The sequence below is a fragment of the Hemiscyllium ocellatum genome, chromosome 10 (genome assembly GCF_020745735.1).
Source record: "Hemiscyllium ocellatum isolate sHemOce1 chromosome 10, sHemOce1.pat.X.cur, whole genome shotgun sequence".
In the NCBI taxonomy this organism is placed as follows: domain Eukaryota; kingdom Metazoa; phylum Chordata; class Chondrichthyes; order Orectolobiformes; family Hemiscylliidae; genus Hemiscyllium; species Hemiscyllium ocellatum.
In genome coordinates this window covers 79,546,280-79,567,562 of record NC_083410.1, presented here as the reverse complement: position 1 = coordinate 79,567,562, position 21,283 = coordinate 79,546,280, and the positions used below count along the sequence as shown (strand labels likewise).

The 21,283-nt window shown below is 39.6% G+C and overlaps 1 protein-coding gene across 5 annotated transcripts in view; it reads right to left on the bottom strand.

The window, feature by feature from the left end:
• Window positions 1-763: 763 nt before the first annotated feature.
• The window catches only part of cep43 (centrosomal protein 43), a 103,498-nt gene continuing 82,978 nt past the window's right edge, over window positions 764-21,283 (bottom strand). For 2 of the 5 annotated variants that reach the window (XM_060830999.1, XM_060831001.1), the window contains 6 exons: window positions 18,228-18,299; window positions 17,579-17,665; window positions 6,597-6,718; window positions 4,859-4,901; window positions 1,557-1,659; window positions 764-1,209 (listed from right to left, as the gene is read on the bottom strand). In XM_060830999.1, the coding sequence (XP_060686982.1) occupies window positions 1,135-1,209; window positions 1,557-1,659; window positions 4,859-4,901; window positions 6,597-6,718; window positions 17,579-17,665; window positions 18,228-18,299 (502 nt within the window). In that variant the 3' untranslated portion in view covers window positions 764-1,134. Of the gene's footprint in view, window positions 1,210-1,556; window positions 1,660-4,858; window positions 4,902-6,596; window positions 6,719-11,414; window positions 11,538-17,578; window positions 17,666-18,227; window positions 18,300-21,283 lie in introns of those variants that run through there. The other 3 variants (XM_060831000.1, XM_060831002.1, XM_060831003.1) reach the window with 3 other exon arrangements.

Sequence of the window (21,283 nt, the reverse complement as noted above, 5' to 3'; positions counted from 1 at the left end):
ACAATAGGCTTTTAAAAAAATAACAAAACAACATAATTCTCACTGCCTCGAGAACAGGTGTACACACTTTGAACAGAGGCTGTCAATTTATTTGAATGAAATACAAATGTTAATTAACAACTCCAGGAATCTCCATACTTTAGTTAATGCAATAAAAACAAGATAGTGTCCCTATGCAATTGACACACAGTTCCAGTTCCACAACAGGCTTTGCTCAAGGACACGCATAATAGATGATTTCAGTATTTAGCAATTTTGTATCCTGCCCACTCTTTTATACAGATGCTGAGCACACTGGGATAAAGGTCGAGGGGAAATGGCAGGTTTCTGATTTTCAAGAAAATGGCTGCACTTCATCTGTGAACCTAATGAACAACCGGCTCATCATATCGTAACCATTATGGTCTCAGTCAATGCCCACACAAACAAATCCAGCAGCAATCATAGAGTAAAAAAGTAGCGGGAAGTATATCTTTTTTTCTCATCACCATCTAATTCCAAAGTTAACTAAGTAGCATTAGCTGCTGCTCTACAATTTGGAATATTCTGAATATGAATACTAATTAATAGGTTGCCAAATGCCAAAAGAATTCAAATAAATTTAATACAAACCAATTTAACACTAGATGTTATTACCACTAGTTGATTAATGTTGCATTTTTTGAGAAACAGTTTAAAAGTTTTCATGCAGCTCTAAAAAGATTAGAGATTTTTGATAAGACTTTACGCAATAAAAACACATGGAATATTCAAAAAATAAATCTACATTAAAAATAATTTTTACTTAATATTTTTATATACATTACAATTTCGGACCAAACTGATCCTTTCTAAAGGAGTATAAGCCTCTTCTCGTGGATACTGGAAGACAGTCCGAGGACACTTTCAGACTCCCCCATAGGCACTATTCATCAGTACCATTCTGATTGCATCGGTTTTGAGTGTAACACATGGTCTTTGGTTTTCATTTGGATTAACTGATTTTAAGAAATTCAAGCAACTGTCTGCTAACGGAGGGATTCTATATCAGCCTAATTCCTTTTCCATTGCTTTAGAGCTTCTTCAGAACACCAGAAGTGACCAAAAAACTACTCATTTATCTGTACAGTGAACTAATTATTCATTATGAAGCTATTATGCAACTTCCTCTATATAATCTGCCACATCACTTAAGTGAGAAATGGTGTGGTCCAGTGTCAAATCGTCGACCTACAAAATATAAAACAAAAGTCACTAAAACATTTTCACAGAAAAAATAGCAAAGTTATTGCAAAATGTTTTAAAAATCACAAGGAATAACGCTGTTTAAACTAGTTTTCATCTAAAAGATTAGACTAATTTAAAATTGGCACAGCTATTTAGAAAATAAGTAAAAATATAGACTGCCATTAATAAACATTTAGCAGCTTCTTAGAGCAATGAAATATTTATATTCAGCTAATATTTAATCTGTAACTATTCATTGATAAGATTATATCCTCAAAAGTCACTTTATTAGATTTCAAAAGGCACACAGTTCTTGAATATTTTTATTTATACTCAGTAGTTCTGCAAACCTTATCATCAGTACAAAGATCATCCCCTTCCACAGAAATATCCTCTTCAATTTCTTCACCAATGCTCACTTCACTCTTGGTTTTATCTGAACGCTGACTGCCACTAAGACAAAGACAGAGTGACAATATCATTGGATTAGTACCACTGTTGTAAAAAGCAATCTGGTTCACTAAAGTCTCTTAGGGAGGAAAAGCTGTTATTCTTAGTCTGGTCTATATGTGGCTCCAAATCTCCAGCAGCATGGCTGACTTTTAACTGCCCTTTGAAATGGTTTGGTAAAATCAATAGGTTAAAGGGCAATTAGGGATGCGCAACACTGCTGGCCATGCCAAAGGCATTCACATCCCTTGAAGGAATGAAGACAAAAGAAAATGCAAGAGACTTTTTCAGGGATGTATGGTCAAAAGACTTCTTCAGGGGCTTCACAGGGAATGCAACTGTAGATATAAACGCAAAACATATTAGCGAGCTACAGTTCCTAGTTGTATTTCTCTGCTGATGATGCTCTAAATTACATAAGACCATAAGACATAGGAGTGGAAGTAAGGCCATTCGGCCCATCGAGTCCACTCCGCCATTCAACCATGGCTGATGGGCATTTCAATGCCACTTACCCGCATTCTCCCCGTAGCCCTTAATTCCTTGTGACATCAAGAATTTATCAATCTCTGCCTTGAAGACATTTAATGGCCTCCACTGCACTCTGCGGCAATGAATTCCACAGGCCCACCACTCTCTGGCTGAAGAAATGTCTCCGCATTTCTGTTCTGAATTTACCTCCTCTAATTCTAAGGCTGTGTCCACGGGTCCAAGTCTCCTCACCTAATGGAAACAATTTCCTAGCATCCACCCTTTCCAAGCCATGTATTATCTTGTACGTTTCTATTAAATGTCCCCTTAATCTTCTAAACTCCAATGAATACAATCCCAGGATCCTCAGCTGTTCCTCGTATGTTAGACCTACCATTCCAGGGATCATCCGTGTGAATCTCCGCTGGACGTGCTCCAGTGCCAGTATGTCCTTCCTGAGGTGTAGGGACCAAAACTAGACACAGTACTCCAAATGGGGCCTAACCAGAGCTTTATAAAGTCTCAGTAGCACAACGGTGCTTTTATATTCCAACCCTCTTGAGATAAATGACAACATTGCATTCGCTTTCTTAATCACGGACTCAACCTGCATGTTTACCTTTAGAGAATCCTTGACTAGCACTCCCAGATCCCTTTGTACTTTGGCTTTATGAATTTTCTCACCGTTTAGAAAGTAGTTCATGTTTGTATTCTTTTTTCCAAAATGCAAGACCTCGTATTTGCTCACACTGAATTCCATCAGCCATTTCCTGGACTACTCTCCCAAACTGTCTCGATCCTTCTGTAGTCTCCCCACTTCCTCAGTACTACCTGCCTGTCCACCTAACTTTGTATCATTGGCAAACTTCGCTAGAATGCCCCCAGTCCCTTCATCCAGATCATTAATACATAACATGAACAGCTGTGGCCCCAACACTGAACCCTGCGGGACACCGCTTGTCACCGGCTGCCATTCCGAAAAAGAAGCTTTTATCCCAACTCTCTGCCTTCTGTCAGACAGCCAATCCTCAATTCATCCCAGTAGCTCACCTCGACCTCCCGTGTGGCACCTGATCAAAGGCCTTTTGGAAGTCTAGATAGACCACATCCACTGAGTTTCCCTGGTCTAACCAACCTGTCACCTCTTCAAAGAATTAAATTACAGTACAATGTCCACCCTTGGCAGAAACAATTGGGTAAATAGATAACAAATTATTCTTACACCGTACTCGTCAGTTGAATACTGAATAAAACTACCTAGGACAATAGCAGATGCACGGAAACACCACCACCTCAAGTTTCCCTCAAAGTAATCAATCACCTGGATGTGAACTATATCGCCACTCCATCACAATTACGGGTCAGAAGTCTAGAACTCCCTTCCCAACATAACTGCAGTTGTAGCTATGTAACATGGGCTGCAGCAATTCAAGAAAAGTGACTCATCACCACCTTAAGGGCAATTAGGAATAGATTAAAAATGCATAGATGACAACAAAGAAAATCTAGAGTATAATCTTAATAAAGTGAAAAGGAGTGAAAAAAAACTATTAAGGCACTGCCTAATCTGGAATATCTAAGTCTCACAAATATCATCATGCTGCTGTTAACTCCAGCTTGCAACGAGGTCTTCCCGTTTCTGAATGTTTATAAATATTTACATTATCACTATTACTGTGGCCAGATCCAAATACAATACTCTATATGTTTTCTAAACAACTTGCCCTCTATGAATGTATGATACGAAGGTCAGAAACAGCAGCAGGAGTAGGCCATCTGGCCTGCTGAGCATGCTCTGCCAATATGATCATGGCTGATCTTTTGGGAAATCAGCTCAGCTTACCTACCTGCTCACCATAATCCTCAATTCCTTTATACCTATCTTCGCCTTAAAAGCACTCAACGAGGTAGCCTCAACTGCTTCATTACGTAGGGATCTTCACAGATTCACAACCCTTCGGATGAAGAAGTTCCTCCTCAACTCAGTTCTGAATCTGCTCACCTTTATTTTGAGGCTTTGCCCCTTCGTTCAAGTTTCATCTGCCAGTGGAAACAACCTCCTTGCTTCTATCTTATCCATTCCCTTCATGCTTTTATAAAACTCCCCCCTCATTGTTCGAAGTTCCAATGAGTATCGTACCAGTCTACTCAATCTCTCTCCTCATCAACCAGCCCTCTCAATTTCGGAATCAAATTAGTGAACCTCCTCTGCATCCCCTCCAGTGCCAATTAAGGAGACCAAAACTGTTCACTGTACTCCAGGTGTGGCCTCAACAGAATCTTATATAGCTGCAGCATAACCTCTCTGTTTTTAAACTCCATCCTTCTACCAATGCACTTGCAAACCAACGTTTTGTGATTCAATGCTTTTAAATTATTTTTAACTGCAAAAGACTCAATCAATGTTTCCAATATACTTGCCTTGGCTTTAGTGCAAACACATTACCATTCTTTCTCTAATATTAAAAGCAGTTTTCAATTCAGGTGACAAACTTCTGAATTATTTTATTTTCTCTTTGCTTATGCTCACAAGCAGACTCTAACAGCACAAATCTGATATCGAACCTTCACTGCATTTCAGAAACAATTCAGTATTCAAGTATTTCAACAGTCAGATCCTCAGATAAAAGTTATACCACTGACCAAATGATTTACTCAGTATCTGAAAGTATATCTTTTTGCCAGAATATGAAAGTAAACATGTAAGTTAGGATGATAAAACTTGCAATACCTGACAAAATCATCATCGTAATATTCTTCTTCATCACCTGCTCCTAAGGTAGAGATTTGAAATGAAAATTTTAGCAATATGTAATTGTGTTAAAATACTGTTTCTACTGACTGGTTATGTAATTATTTTGAATTGCTTATATTACTGTTACTGACTGAATTCCTGTGGAAACTTCTTTTCATTCACTACGTTATCAACCAGGCCAGACTCCTCAAAACATTTCAAGTAAGTTGCGTGGACCCTACCTTTGCAAGTTGTTTTAAGCAGGTGTAAGGTGGATAGTCTAGGACTGATGCAACTGGCCCAACCACTTAGCTTTAAGCAAAACAGAATGTATTTGCATGATTACAGAATGAAACAAACAAAAGGGAACTGAAAATAGAATAACAACCTATCTGAAAACACTCCTTTGTGAAAAATATCAAACACAGGAGAGATATCAAAGAGCGGGAGGATCAGCATGGACCTGCTTTTTTGAGTCCAGCAGCTTCACAATGGACTGGTTGCTAAAACCAAACTAAACCAGAGTAACATGAAGCTAGGAGAACTAGTCACTCCCATTTCATTGTACAAGAGTTTTTTCTAAACTTGAAAGCCTTTTGCCTGAGGCAGCATCTGTTAACTATAATCAAATTGGCCCTAAAACCCAAAGCCAGACCTCTCGGCAACTCTGCATTTTTACCCCTCTGAAAAAAAACAAGGACAACATAACCGTGTTAAAGGAGCAGCATCACAACTACTTTAGGATTCTCAACTTTAGTTTTATCACTGAGTATTATCAGCAAAGCAAGCAAAAAGTTAATTCCTGGCAATTTCAGTAATTACTGTTTGTATCAGCATCTATAAAAATTGGAAAGAGCAATTTAAAATTAATTCTGCATATTAGTCATTGATTCAATAGAAGACAGAATGCTGTAGTCAATACTTGCAAGTTAGGCAATGTGACTGAAAACCAAAAATGGAAAGTAGGACAAATGTATTTAAAAGAGTGACTTTATGCACAAGATTGAGTGCTTGACATTGGAGGAGAGAAACAGTGATATTCACAGAGAGTGGGCATGAGAAAACGTAACTAGAAAAGGAGAGGAAGAAGAACGCAAGAGTCAGACATCAACTATTAAGAAAAAAGAATTAGGAGACAGAATATTGGAAAAATGAGAAAATGCAGAAAGAAATGAGGTTTGCAGTTATCTCTTGATTAATGATGGATCAGGTAGATATATAGATGATAAATTAATGAAACGAAATTCCCAGTGAAAAACAGCCTTTTCAGTTTTAAATGAAAAAAATAAATAGAACACAGCTTCCAAACTAGTATCAAAATACAGGAAATCAGCCACCATAGAACTCAACTCCCTCTTCCCCAATAACATTCCCTTAATTCCCTTTACTCCACAACCAAGGAAAACTGAACCTATATAAAACATATCCATAGCATGTAGAAAATTAAGTTAGAAAATAAAATCTGAACTTTCAACATTTTGATAGATCATGAATTTAAAGAACAACTTTTTGAAATTTACTGAAACATTTTTTTGAGGTTTGAGAGGACAGAGGAACTGCACAGCACATTGCACTAGAACCTTTATCTCTAGAACCTGAGTCTAAATATAACCCAGACTGACAATAATAAAGGATATCACTCAAAATTCTTCCATAGCCACTCATCAACTAATAAGATAGACGACATAAATATTTTATTATTCACTATTTTAAAAACCAAATAATCTTGACTTACCTTTTATGTCAATATCTTTTACAGGTACTGCTCCTGCCAGAGACGCCAAGTTTGCATTCAGAGGGGGGGCATCTGAAAGGGATGTAAGGCCACCTGTTGGTTTACTGTTCAAATCTGCATGCCTAGTCATCAAAAAACAAATAAACAAACAAACAGTGAAGCAATTGATTTATTTCCAAGCTTTATACTTCAAACAAAAAAGGGTGCAAACACTGAGCTTGCAAAATTTTTGGTGAATGGAGAAGTTTATAGAAATTATTACAACTACCATTCCAATGTGTCAGAGCTGTTCTTTAACTAATGAGCCAGGTCTTTAAAAAGAAAATGCATCTTCACAACTTCTTCCCTTTGGGAAATAGTGGGGAAGTGGTGAAAAGAGTTGCGTGCTGAGCAAGCAAACTAGTTTTACAAGGGAAGCGATTACTATAACAGAAAATTAAATCTACTGTTTCCACATCCACCTATCATAGTAACAATAAACTCAAATGAAACAGCAATTGTACAATTCATTTACAAGTAATTTTATTTCCAAATAGCTGCTCTAAATAGATAACTATAGATTGTAATATCAAAATTATTTGTAAATGAGCATACATAACAGCTGCTATTTTACGATTTTAGATGCAAATATAGCCATGCTACACTAGGCTTGTTTCAAGTCATGTCTATGGATGTCACACTATATAGTGACTTAATCATTTACATCATAGTATTTCAGACTGGCACTGGTACCATTAAATTGGTTGATTTTAGTGAATTTTGCTTTTTGTTTCGTACCTCAATACAACTGTATATTGTGGTCAGTAGTTAGCACAATAGTTCTCAATTCCAAAGATAATTTGGGTAAGAAATCTGCTAAATACCGCATGAATCAAACAAATCATTAGATTGCATTTACAGGTGTTGGCTGACACATCACACTGGAGCTATCACCTTTTAGGGTTGCTGGTGAAGACTTCTTGCTGTCAGTACAAAGCCTATGCATTTGACTTCAGGCAGCTTTAATGTAATTATTTTCTTATTCAACTTCAGGTTCATCTGGCAAACTCTAGCAGTCACACCACACTTTGACCATGATCAGAAATGGTTTCTCTCATTGTATCTCTGCATCAACAAACTCACAGATCATCCACTATAGTTTCTACTCCACTAAGCCCACTACCTATCTCATTGTTCATGCTGATGCTCTTCTGGAGCCATGGGAATGTCAATGGCATATGTAATCATCTGTATCTCCCAAATGGTAGCCAGAACGTAATTGGAAATTTACTGTTTTTATCCAGTTTTACTTGCCAAAAACCATCCTTTCCATCGAGGGTAATAAGATTTTTGTCTTTTAAAATTGTGGCAAAATTCTTTTGATGGTTAGCATAGACTAGCGAGATATCTCCACAGCTTCACAGAGATTCTTTGTGTGGATGCACATACTTAGCTTTTCAGATATTTTTTCTGCTTTGGTACTGCTAATCTAGTCAAAGTTGCCACTTTGTCAGTTACTCACTTCTTTTCTGTTCTCTACCTTGTCAGGCTAGCTTGGAGGGCAGGTGGAACTTTCCTTAGCAGATGGTGAATTGTTCTTACATTCTCATCTACTTCAAGATATTCTACAGGAAGACATTTTAACAATGTAAATAGGGCGTTGTTCTCCTCGAAGGTCTGCTCTGCTGTCGATGGTTTGGCTGCAATATGTTGCAAAGCTTTTTTGGCATGTCGTGGATTAACAATCCAAGCTTTGAATTGCTTTGGCTGAGTAGCATTTGCTTGCTTTCCAGGTCTGGCACTCCAGAATCTCATTCTTGTCATTGTATTGAGCATGAAGAGAAATCTACCCTCTTGGCACAAATTTGGTGACATCATATAGCTTCAATCATTAGGGTTTGGAGGGATATGGGCCGGGTGCTGGCAGGGGATATAAGGGCGGCATGGATGGATTGGATCGAAGTATTAGATTAGATTAGATTAGATTACTTACAGTGTGGAAACAGGCCCTTCGGCCCAACCAGTCCACACCGACCCGCCGAAGCGCAACCCACCCATACCCCTACCCCTACATATACCCCTTACCTAACACTATGGGCAATTTAGCATGGCCAATTCACCTGACCCGCACATCTTTGGACTGTGGGAGGAAACCGGAGCACCCGGAGGAAACCCACGCAGACACAGGGAGAACGTGCAAACTCCACACAGTCAGTCGCCTGAGGTGGGAATTGAACCCAGGTCCCTGGCGCTGTGAGGCAGCAGTGCTAACCACTGTGCCACCGTGCCGTGGAAGTGTCTGTTTCCATGCTGTACATCTCTATGACTTCTTTTAAAGGGCTTCATTCTTGGTTGGCCAGGTTGAGCCACTTCATGCAGGTCTCTGCACCAACGCTGGACACCCTATGTTGTATTTACGTGCTTCTTCTGCGATCATCATTTCAACAGTCACCAAACCATTTATTAGCTCTCAACTTATTGACTGATGTTGTATGATGTCATGATTAGTCAATAAAGGCTAACATGCTATTCACCTTAATTACTTAATGTACCTGCTTGATAATTTTCTGCATTCCTTACAGGAGTACACCTTCTTAATATCAACACATACAAGTGTTATGAGTAAATGATCTTATACTTCACCTGCAACTTATTTATTTCTCTTTGGAGCCCCAGTGTCCTTCTCACTATTTATAGTGTTTTACATAATTCCAGCATATCTTTCCTGCTCATATGCTTTAGGCCACTATTATTAAAGAAAAAGATGCCACATACTCCCTTTACCACCCTTTTAAAAAAAAAGTGTGTACTTGAATCCATGAAACTTGCCAAAATTGACTCAGACAGTTTCTGGTAAAATTCAGCCCAGTAAGTCAGTTTAGTGATGTGGTCCTGAGAGCATGAGTTACAGTCAAATCCACTTTAACACTGTATGTGATTCTCAGCTATTTGTTTAAACAAATAAAACATACACAAGCCACCATATCTTTTTTAACAGCTGTCCAACATTTAAATGAGCTACGACAGTCTGTGGTTACTAACTTGTTATGCTGCCTTTGTATAACAGATGTATTTAGCTCTTTTTGCCAATGTATTAACTTTATCTGAGCAAGAAGTTTTATCCAGGTTAGGAAAGCACCAAGTAGCCATTTCAGTGAAGTTTCCTTTTCCATCTTATTAGGTGCCAGGACTCAAGCAATTCGAGCAATCAATTCAATGCGCATAATATTTAGGTGTGAAAACCACTTCATCAGATGCTGATGCTTAAGCTGTTTGATAGTCATAACTTAGTCATGTATTACTGATGTACAAACCCACTGGCAAAAACAAAACTACCACAGAAACACCAGGCTGAATTTTCACTTTTGGACTCGCTTGCTGCAAGTCAGGTCAGCTGCAGGTCAGGGTTCTTAAACTCGTGAATAAGTTTTATATTGGCTCTTTATCTAAGCCACAGTATAAGCACTCCACTTCCTGAACAATCAATGAATGGGTATGATCATGATCCATTCCAATTGCTGATAACAATATTTAAAAGGGACCTCCCAACAAGAGAGAGACAATGGGCGCACTCTGCAACTGCCAGCTGAGAGGCAATTATATTGATGGAGTCTTAAGAAGTGCAAGCTCTCCATTCTAATTCTCTGAAACATCGCTGGAGATCAATTTCTGAGCAGTAGGGGATTGTAGCATAATACTGTTCCCCTTGGACAGGAGGAAGAAACTTGTGTCTGTGTTTACACAGTGTTCTGTGCTTAATTCAGCATTGTCATGACTCTGGGGTACAGCACTGCAAATGAAGGCCCGCTACTCCCAGAGTAGTTACAAAAATTAAAGGTTTTTAAAAAGTACATGAAAATTCTCCAATATTTTTCTGATTTTCAAAAGGGTGAAGAAAACACACACCAGGCTTCTGACTTAACAACAAATACTATTTATTCCAAACAATTAGAGTCCAGCTACAGGTAAAGTTATAAACCTTAGAATTTAACACAATAAATTAAAACTAAGACTCTTATAAACCCCCCCTTAAGTACACACACAAACAGAGACAGGCAGGGAATGGGTGAAGAGAAAAGTGAAAAAAAAAGTTCTGTAGCTTTTGTTCACAAAATCTCTTGCGCTTGTTCTTGCTAAAGAAGTTTTCTTTCCACGTTCCCAAGTTTTCTATCCAAATGCTTCCAATGGTTTGCAAGGGTGACTACTTAACTTACAAAAATGGTATCTGTCTTATCAAATTAAAGTCCCAGCTTTATAGCAACAGCTAAAGGAAAGAAAATTTGATTTTTTTAAAGATTAGATTAGATTACTTACAGTGTGGAATATTCATGTTTAAAATGGGGTTTGGACTACAGACAACAAAGAGATAGCCCCTGAGCTGGTGAAGCTCTGATCACTTCTCTTATGTTTTGTTCCCAGGCTCAATCTGTTTAGTTTGCCTAAGAACCAATCATACTCTTACTGAAAGACAAAAAAGGCCCTGGTCATCGACAACTGGTCCTAGCCAACAGACAAATCAACTTCTTGTTGCCCATTGAAGATTCAAGTGAATACAGAATCACTCAGCTCCAGTTAGTCTGCAACCTAAACTTTAATTACTCCTTGGTCAAACAGCTATTTAAATGGTGCTAGACATGAATGTTAGGCTATTTGCTTTTCAAAACATACAAAAATCCTAGCCAAACACTGCTTTTAAAACAGTTATTTATTATTTCAGTTCGCAATTTTAAAAAGAATAAAAATACAAAAGACAAGGTTTTTTTAATAATATGAATTCTACTGTTGGCTTATCAAAACCAATACAGTTAAAACCAAATAGGAAACAGCTCAGTCAATAAAATAGCAAGGCAAGATATTGATTAACTTAATAGTTCTTCTCTGTATTTGAATGTTTTAATGTGAACTTCCAAAAATAGAACGAAACACAGATCGGTCACCTCAAGGGCTAGATGCACAAGAGTTCTATGGGGTGAAAGAAGAAAGTAGTAATTATAACATTAAGTGATAATATTGTGATTTTTCTTCCAATGCTTTTGCAATTTTTATGATTGCTTAAAATGGAGGGAAATGGATTTTTTTTTGTTTCAGTTTGAATTAGCAAATGGTTACTCTTAAAAGGTCAGAAGGCAACTTGGAATGGTGACCTGGTGCTTCCAAATAAACCTGTTGTCTGCAACTTGGTGTTGTGTGATTTCTAACTTTGTACACCCAGTCCAACACTGGGGTCTCCAAATCAGTTCACCAGAGTCAGGGAGCTGAATCCTGTCATATTTTGGCCATGTGTCATTTTGTAAGTTTCGCAGCAGGTTTCCCTCTGCAAGGTCCAGTGAGATTTCTTCCCGTATCATCCTAAACCATCTGTCTATTCCACCCTCCCCAACAAATATGGTACCCCTTTCATTCAGTGATATCTGAATAGACTCATTGTCACATTTGCCGTACCTGGAAAAACTTGGCACTGCTGGAATATCGTGGAATTAAGCTGATGCCCTCCTTTCTAAGCTAGTCATGTACTCAGTCAAGCACACAGACCACAGCTGTCCTGCATGATTCCTGAAACTTAAGTTGGATGTAATACAGAAGGATAAATTGGAGCCTTTGTTATCAGGGATTTGGGGGTTCCTGTGGCTGGTGTGATGCAGAGGAAAGATGTCCTCTTGTCCATGACCAATAAACTACACCACCAAACTCCACCAGTCTGTTCCAAGCTTGCCAACTGAGTCACTGAGGTCTCAGCCATTTAACAGAAACCAAGTAGTGCAAGGTGGTGGTCAACGACTGCTCCCACTCTGCCATGGTAACAGCCACCATCTTCTCTCTGTTACCTCATATCACTCCACCTGTGCTGGAGCCATCTCACACCAAGGCTCATGTTCTACTATTCTCATCATTCTCACTCTCTCATTGTCACATACCCCAACATGAATAAACTTGCATTGCCTCTGTACTGCCTACTCACTCAGTCAGGAAAACTCACTGCGTAGGTAGAGAGACTGGATCTGTTTGAACCGTATTCACTGGAACTTTGAACAATGAGAGGTCAATCTCATCTCAACCTGTAAACCATGGATAGGACTTGACATGGTAAATGCAGGAAGATGTTCTTGATGACTCTGGAATCCAGAGCCACAGGTTGTAGTGTAAGGGTATAGGGTAGGTCATTCAGGACTGAGATGAGGAGAAATTTCTTCATCCAGACAGTGGTGAGCTTGTGGAATTCTCTAACACAGGAAGTAGTTGAGACCAAAACACTGAAAGCTTTCAAGGAGTTAGATGTGATTCTTATGTTAAAAGAATCAAAGGGTATAGTGAGAAAGTGGGAACTGGGTATGAAGTTGGATGATCATCCATGAAGGTCTGAATGGTCTGTTCCTGCTCCTATTTTCTATATTTCTATGCTTTCATTCACCAGCCACTTTCTTCACTTTCACTCCCTCCCTCTCTCTCTCATTCCAGGAGAAAAGAGCCCAGGTGTGACACACTGCTTCACATTAGGCTTACAAGGTTAGGATCACGATCCTGAACACTCCAACTAGCTAACTATATCAAATCAGGAATCAGAGGTTGTACTTAACTTGTTGGAAATCACTTGACTAATGGATGTCTCTCTTGACATGACTGAGGATGGAGGACTGCTGAAAACTACAATAAATTTCCTCACTTTGTGTCTGCACTAAACAGCAAAGTAAGATAGAAGTACTGTGACCTGGTCACTCTGACTGAGGGAGCAAAGTCAGACAGACAAGGCAGAGATGCCGAGTGTGTCAGGTAGGCTCAAAGATAGCAAGCATTTAGCTCGGAGATGCAAGCTGTGAGCTGGGTGCCTGTTTCTGCATTTAAAGCAGCCTTACAGGAGCACTGCAAGACAATCGCTGGTATGCCCAGAGTTGCAACTTTAAAGTAGAGGGTAAGGTGCAAAAGAATCTGAGATATGCCAGGATAAATCAGAGAGGCTGGTAAATGTCCGATGCCAAGGACTATGGACATGGGCCGTGTGTGGCCAACATATATGATACATCCCGAGATGCTGACGTTAGGTGTCCAAGATGGAAGTTTGAAAGAGCAAGCGGTGAATTAGAGATGTCACATACCTGCTCTGACTTTCATGTCAGGAATTCTTGGCATCAAATTCCATGATAGGTAGGATAGGAAATTGCGTATTAATGAGTCAAAATGTGCAGTCAATGAGGGTGCGAAAAAGCAGTAAACACTTTTCATAGGCATTTCACCATTACCCACCAAGAGTAACGGCAACCTAACTGCTCCACAGGGGCCTAGGAATGACCACTTAACTAGAAGCAGTCACAATCCACTCCAACAGACCACTCAAATGTAAGAAACCTGTGAGGTAGCGGGGTATATGTGCCAGCCTGTTAGTAAGACTGAGACTATGTGGTTTCAAGACCGTCCTTCCTAGCTTACTCCTAGCAAATGTACAATCTCTGGAGAACAAGATGGACAAACTTCGATCACGACTCAGCTTCCGGCATGAACTGCGGGACTGCCACACACTCTGCTTCACAGAAACCTGGTTCAACTCATTCATTCCCGATTGTGTGCTTCAGGCTGATGGTTTTTCTATCCATCATAGGGAACGTACAGCGCCCTCGGGTAAGACAAAGGGTGGAGGGGTTTGCTTTTTAATTAACAACTTGTGGTGCACGGACATTGTAACTCTGGGCAGCCATTGCTCCCCAAACCTTGAATTCCTCACCATCAAATCCCACCCCTTTTATTTAACACAGAATTTACTGCTGCTATACTAACTGCTGTGTACATACCGCCAAAAGCAAATGGTTGAGGAAGCCTGGATGTGCTGTTCTCCACCATTAACACCCTGGAGACTGCTCTGGAGACGGAATGCCCCAAAGCCCTGTTTATTGTAACTGGTGATTTCAATCAAGCCAAGGTGTTGCCCAAGTACTACCAGAACATTACCTGCCCCACCAGGGGCCCAAACATTTTAGACCACTGCTACACCACCGTGAAAGATGCCTACTGCTCCAAGCCCGCCCTCACTTCGGGAACTCCGACCACAACGCTGTGTTTCTTCTCCAGGCTTAAAGGCAAAAGCTCAAGCAGGAGACCCCCCCTCATGGATACAAGTCCAGTGCTGGTCGGAGGAGGCAGAGGATCAACTCCGGTGCTGTCTGGAATCGGCTGTCTGGGCCATGTTCAAATAGTCCACAGGTACCTTGGACAAGAAGGCTGATAAAGTCTGTGATGGTGGTGCCAAGTATGTGGAGGACTGCATACTGAAGACGTCAATCCGGGTGTTCCCCAACAGGAAATCCTGGATGAATCAGGACGGACAGAACCTTCTAAAAACCAGGCGTGAGGCCTTCAGATCAGCAGACCCACTCAAATATAAGGAATTCAAGTATGACCTTCGCCGAGCCATTAAGACAGCCAAGGACCAATACCGATCCAAACTAGAGACCCAGACAGACACCTGGTGACTATGGCAGGGACTGAATTACACCACAGGTTCTAAAAAGAGACAGTGCAAGATAGCAGATGATGACACACCCCTCCCAGATCGTCTCAATGCCTTCTATGCTCGCTTTGTGCAGAATTCCGCCGGCAAGGAAACACCCATTCCGACAGGTCCTGATGAACCTATCCCAACAGTCAGTGCATCAGAGGTCAGATCAGTTTTCCTTCCTGTGAACCCAAGAAAAGCGATGGGACCAGACAGAGTACCAGGCCGTGCACTCAGAGCATGCACAGAACAACTGACAGAGGTCTACTTGGACATCTTCAACCTCTCCCTTCAGCAGGCCACTGTCCCTGACTGTTTCAAGAGGGCCAACATCATCCCTGTGCCTAAGAAGGCTCATACAGCATGTCTCAATGACTAACACCTAATTTCGGTGGTCTTGAAGTACTTTGAAAGGCAGGCCATGACATTAATCAACTCCAGCCTCCCCACTATTCTTGACCCATTCCAATTTGCCTATCGGACTGTAATGGAAAATTATCCATTTACTGTGAAATTTAAAGAGAATGTTTCTCTTTAATTCAACGCTGTGCTGAGCTTTGTAAACGATGCTTTGATGAAGGTTTGCAGTTAGCTTATCTCTGTTTGAAATCTGTAAACATTCAACTCGACCTTGCGATAGTCGAACTCAGCGAAAGCTGAAGAACTGTTATGTCTAGGACCAGGGGATGAGAGGATAACAACTTGAGTTTCGCCAGTCTTTGCACTTGAGAGTGTGATAAGGAACGCTATAAGGCAGGCGTCTGTATAATGTTTCGGTACACTTTGCATTGAGGCATCTGACTTAGCATAATGAGTCAAAATCCTGCAGGATTTTTAATAAAGACCCTTTCTTTGCTCTTGCTAATTATTGAGTCAAGTCAATTTAATTTCCACGACACGGACCAGCAGATCCACATCAGATGCCATATCGCTTGCCCTTCACTCCTCTCTAGAACACTTTAACACCAAGAACAGCTACATAAGAATCCTACTCATTGAAGGCTGAACTGCAATCAACACTATTATCCCCTTGAGACTGATTACTAAACTTAGTATTCTCAGACGAAGCCCCACTCTCTGCAACTGGATCTTCAATTTCCTGACCCACAGGCCACAATCAGTGAAGACTGGGGACAATATTTCATCCTCACTAACACTCAACACTGGAGCCCCGCAGGGGTGTGTACTCAGCCCCCTACTGTACTCACTGTGTACCCAATGTCAGCAAAACTAAAGAACTGATCATTGACATCAGAAAGAAAAGGGGAGAACCTGCCCCCATCTCCATCAAGAAAGCTGAGTTTGAGAGAGTTGGGAGCGTCAAGTTCCTAGGAGTGGTGATAACTGACAACCTGTCTTGGACTTCCCACATAGATACAACCATTAAGGCAGCACAATGCCTCTTTTTCCTCAGTTGGCTCATGAAATTTGGCATTTCCATAAGGACCCTCACCAACTTTTCCAGATGCATCATCGAAAGCATAATGTCCAGGTGCATAACTGTCTGGTATGGCAACTCCTCTGCCCAGGACTGTAAGAAACTACAGAAGATTGTGTGCACAGCCCAGGTCATCACGGAAGCCATCCGTTGACTCCATTTACATGGCCTATTGCTGCAGAAAAGCTGCCAACATCAAAGACCCACCCCACCCTGACAATGCTCTCCTACAACTTCTTCCATAAGGCAGTAGATGCAGAAACTTAAACAAATGCACCAGCAGGTTCAGGAACAACTTCTCCCTTGTCGTTATTAGACTGATGAATGAACTGACTTCAAATAATGCTGATCTTGCTAATGTTGATCTTCCCTAGGGCAGGCCCTGTGCAATGTAACCTATATGCCTCCACCCAGTTTTTTTAACCCTCTGATCAGTGTGTCCTTGCTCACAACGATCTGCTTGTACTAGTTGTAAACAAAGCTTTTCACTGTACTCAGATACACGGGAAAATAAGTCAAAATCATCAATAGGGAACAGGTAATGTAATATAATGATGTTGTTAATTCAAAAACAGAAATAAATTCTAAAATGTTGAATATAAACTCCTGTACTTTTCCAGCTGAAGTTTTGTTTGAATCAGTTTTTCATAGAATATAAAATGCATTGTGGTTATATTTACAATTTCAGATATTTATTGATTGTAAGCATACATTTTCTTGCTGACAGTAAAACAAAACCACTACAGGAACCAAGGCTTTCTATACACATTACATACAGGAAATGGTGCACAATGATATTGCAAAATCAAATCAATGGGGTCAAATGGATTTTACTGAAAAACAATTTTTATGGTATTTAGCCTTCAACATACAAATGTAAAAGTTTTAATTCTTCTGATAATCATATTTGAAGAAGGCTGAAAAATATTTTCCTGTTTGCAACTGACATTTTAAACAGCCAAGGTTTTAAGTTCTACTTTATAAGTGGCCTGCTTTTTCCACCAGAAATCCCCTTGTGATTTGCAAAATATTTCCACCTATCACCGTATGATCTAAACCATTGAATCATGCTGGTGATCTCACCTTTCTAGAGTACTCTGTCTACCAACTGCGTCTACAAAGGGATCCACTGCATCTTCTTCAGTATCACTGTTTTTACCAGAGTTACTGCTGTTTGAGAAAGTAAAGCAGAGCAGCAGCAGAAGCAAAGGAAAGAAATTAATACTTGTTGGTTTCACATAAACATTACAGTAATCATTAACAAGAGATAATGACTGGTAATGCTTAGAAGTTTTGAACTGGAAACTATTAAAAACAAGTAGCCTTTAAGCCTGAAATGAAATTTGTTTTCAATTATATGGATCTTTCTTGAACTTATGGCAATTAATTCATGTCAGTGTTGAATACTCTGATTCATTCATAAACTGTGCCAATTTAATCTGGTTAGGCAACTTACTTAAATTCATATTCTCTCTATTTTTTATATGTCAATAAAAAGAATTTAAATTGATGCTCAGCTCAAGAAAAATGTCAAAACATTTGGAAACCACAAAGCTTCAAGCACCTAATTCTGGGTTTTGACCTAACTTGATTTTCAATGAAGACTCCATAACTCAGAAGTAATTAAAAATGCATTTTGCACTTGGCTCTACTTTCAACTCATCACTCAGTTCTTTAGTATCACCACTTTATGGATTACTCATGTACAGGTACAAACAAGTGAGATACTTACGCTTTTTGAATGTCATTCTTTTTGCTACCTGAAGAACGCAACCCTGAAATACTTTTGTCTCCCTGTGATGGACTGATACACCAGTATAGAAAATAAACAGAACAAACAGTATCGGATTATGCAAAGAGAAAGAGAATAAATCAATAATAAGGTTGATTGCTACAAGATATGCAACATACTCATTCATCAGAGATGTTTAGGTTAGAGAATGTTGACAAACAATGACGATTTGCCTTATCAAAAATTAACGTTTCAAACTATGCCCTATGAAAAATGAACATATTGCAATAAATGATGAAGTAAACTAATGTTTCAAAATATAAATCAGTTAAAAGATTAAAAAGGTGCATTAGTGTAGTATATTTCATGCCCATGAGACATCTCAAAGAATGTCACAGTCAATGCAGTTCATTGATGACCTATAATGAAGGAAACTACCATTCTTACCTGATCTGGACTCGGACTCCAGATCCACAGCAACATGGTTAACTCTTAACAGTCCTCTGCAATGGGCAATAAATGCTGGCCAAGCCAGCGGCACCCTCCTCCACGAGTGAATTTTAAAAAAAACTTTTAAAAGTATACTCTGTTGTTGTAGGAGACCCATCAGCTAAAGTGTACACAGCAAACTTCCACAAACAGAAACATGATTATCATGTCATGTTTTCAACACTGTTTGCCTGGTGTTGAACAGGGTTATGTATTAGTAACGACACTGAGCACTACTCCCCTGCTCTTCTACAAAACAGTGCTGTGAGATCTTTTACATCATCCACCTAAGCAGGAAGACAGGGCTTATACCAACTCAGCCAAAGAATGACAACACCAAACACTGCAGTACTGAGAGAATGACGCACTGAGTAACGGCTTTGATTTTTGTTAGCAAAAGCCTTGTGGTGGGATTTAAACCTGGAACCTTGTGGCTTGGAAGTGAGAGTACTATCAACTGGACCACAACTGATCAAATCAGACCAGTACAATTCTAGAGAACTAGCAATGAGAAATTACCAACTCCATAACACCGCTAATTCAAAATGTTGGTAAATTTATTTATTCTACAGATACTGACTCTGAAGCCTAATATTTTCTGAGATGTATATCAGAGTGCATTGGTGGTAGTGGTTGGAGGTTATGGGTGGAATTGATCATAGATATGGTCAGGAAACCCAGTGCATGGGTTTTCCTGAATGCCCTGCAGTTTACCTTCAGTCAAAGTTTTTTTTGCCCAGTTTCCCATGGGATTGTATAATTCCTGCCTGTATAACTGAAAAAGCAAAGTTCAGTTGACTGGACAGATGGTTTGCGATACAGAGTGATGTCAGCAATGTTGGTTCAATTATTGCACTGACTATTGCTACCAGGAAGGCTGTTGCTTCTCAATCTCTTCCCTCACCCGAGGCATGGTGAGCCCTCAGATTAAACCACCACCAGTTATTTCTCTCCAATGAGAGCCCGATGGTTCTCTGAGACTATGGTGACTTTGCTTACAACTGCAGTAGGCAGTTTTAATCATATTGAGGCTGGGGAAGAAGAGTTTGGGTGTGGATTGGAACATAATGGAGGAATGGGAATTTTCAAAAACTTACCTTTTCGTGCCTGGAAAAAAATATTTTGCCTTATGATCCACAAACAGTTGCAATTCCACTTATCTTATGAACACAACCTTATCTGAATTCTTTAACTTGTCACATTTCCCAAGACCTCACGAAATAAACTAAAAATGACTAAACAAAAATTGTCCAATTAATCTTCTAAGAACCCTCACTCCCATCCTAAACCGACCCACATTCTGTCTTTTGCTGCAATTTTTCACAATCCTCTGGGTCTCTAGTGCATCTTTTAAATCTCCATTGTCTTTCATTGTTTCATTTGGTCTAGTGTCATTATCTCTCCTGTCAACTAATCAGCTCCTATGCTGGACTGTTCTTTTTTCTGCCAGCAGCATTTTCCCTGGTTCTGTTCCTCCTAAAGAAAAGTTCCTATCCATTTCTAGTAACAGCTTAGTAACCTGAAATGCTAACTCTATCTTCTGCCAAAAATGACAACTGGTTCTCCAGCATTTTCAGTTGACATTCTAATAAATTAGATGTGTTCTTAAAACCTGTATCAAGATAGCTTGAATGATTCTACAACATGTTAACTGCTAACAATACAAGATTTCCCATTGCTCACACTCTTATGAATAAGCCAGGTAGTTTCAGTGATTTTCAACCATGGTAATACTGGACATGGTTAATAATAGAAACGTGGGTACAATGCAACTAATGCCTGAACAACCCAATCAAAATAAAGGAAGACAGGAAGACAGTTGGTAGCGATATCACACAGTCAAACCAATGAGTGACTTTTATTGGAGGTTTTTGTTGGAAATTATTCTAATGAACTGTTCAAATGCAGTTGGTTGGCTGCCAACGTAAGACTGAGGTTGCACTTTAAGGTTGTACAATAGTATTTCAGGTTTTGTTTAAAAAAAACCCAGTAAAACCAGTGAATACCAGTGTCATTATAACTAAGCTTGTCAGTTTACTACCAGATAAAAGTAACATACAAACCCTTTTAATTGACAATGGCATTCTTTTACAGCTAAGATATTGCACTGAATTTGGCATTTCTTTTAAAAAAAGGAATTGTGGAAGAAACCATTTAAGTGAAATAAATTCTTCATCAAATGTTACATATTATGCTTGATAAAACCTTTTAAGAATCACAAACAAGCAGCAGCAGCTCCCCATTCACAATCTACTCAAATGATTAAGTATGATGCCCACCTTCATTCCTCTGTCAGTTTGACTCATACAAAACTCTAGTCTATGCATTCTGACTCACAAGAAGTCCCCTTCACACTTCACAGTGGTACTTAACTGACCCCCGTTGGCTCCTCATCAATCAATGGCTCAGTTCTAAAATTCTGATCTTAGCCTTCACATCGCATAATGGCCTTGCCATTCTAATCTTTGTCAACCTCTTCCAGTTTTCCCCACCTCCAAGCTGACAGTACTACTTCATCTCTAGCTCCTTGTGCATCTCCAGCTTTTATTCCTGCACTTTGAATTTCC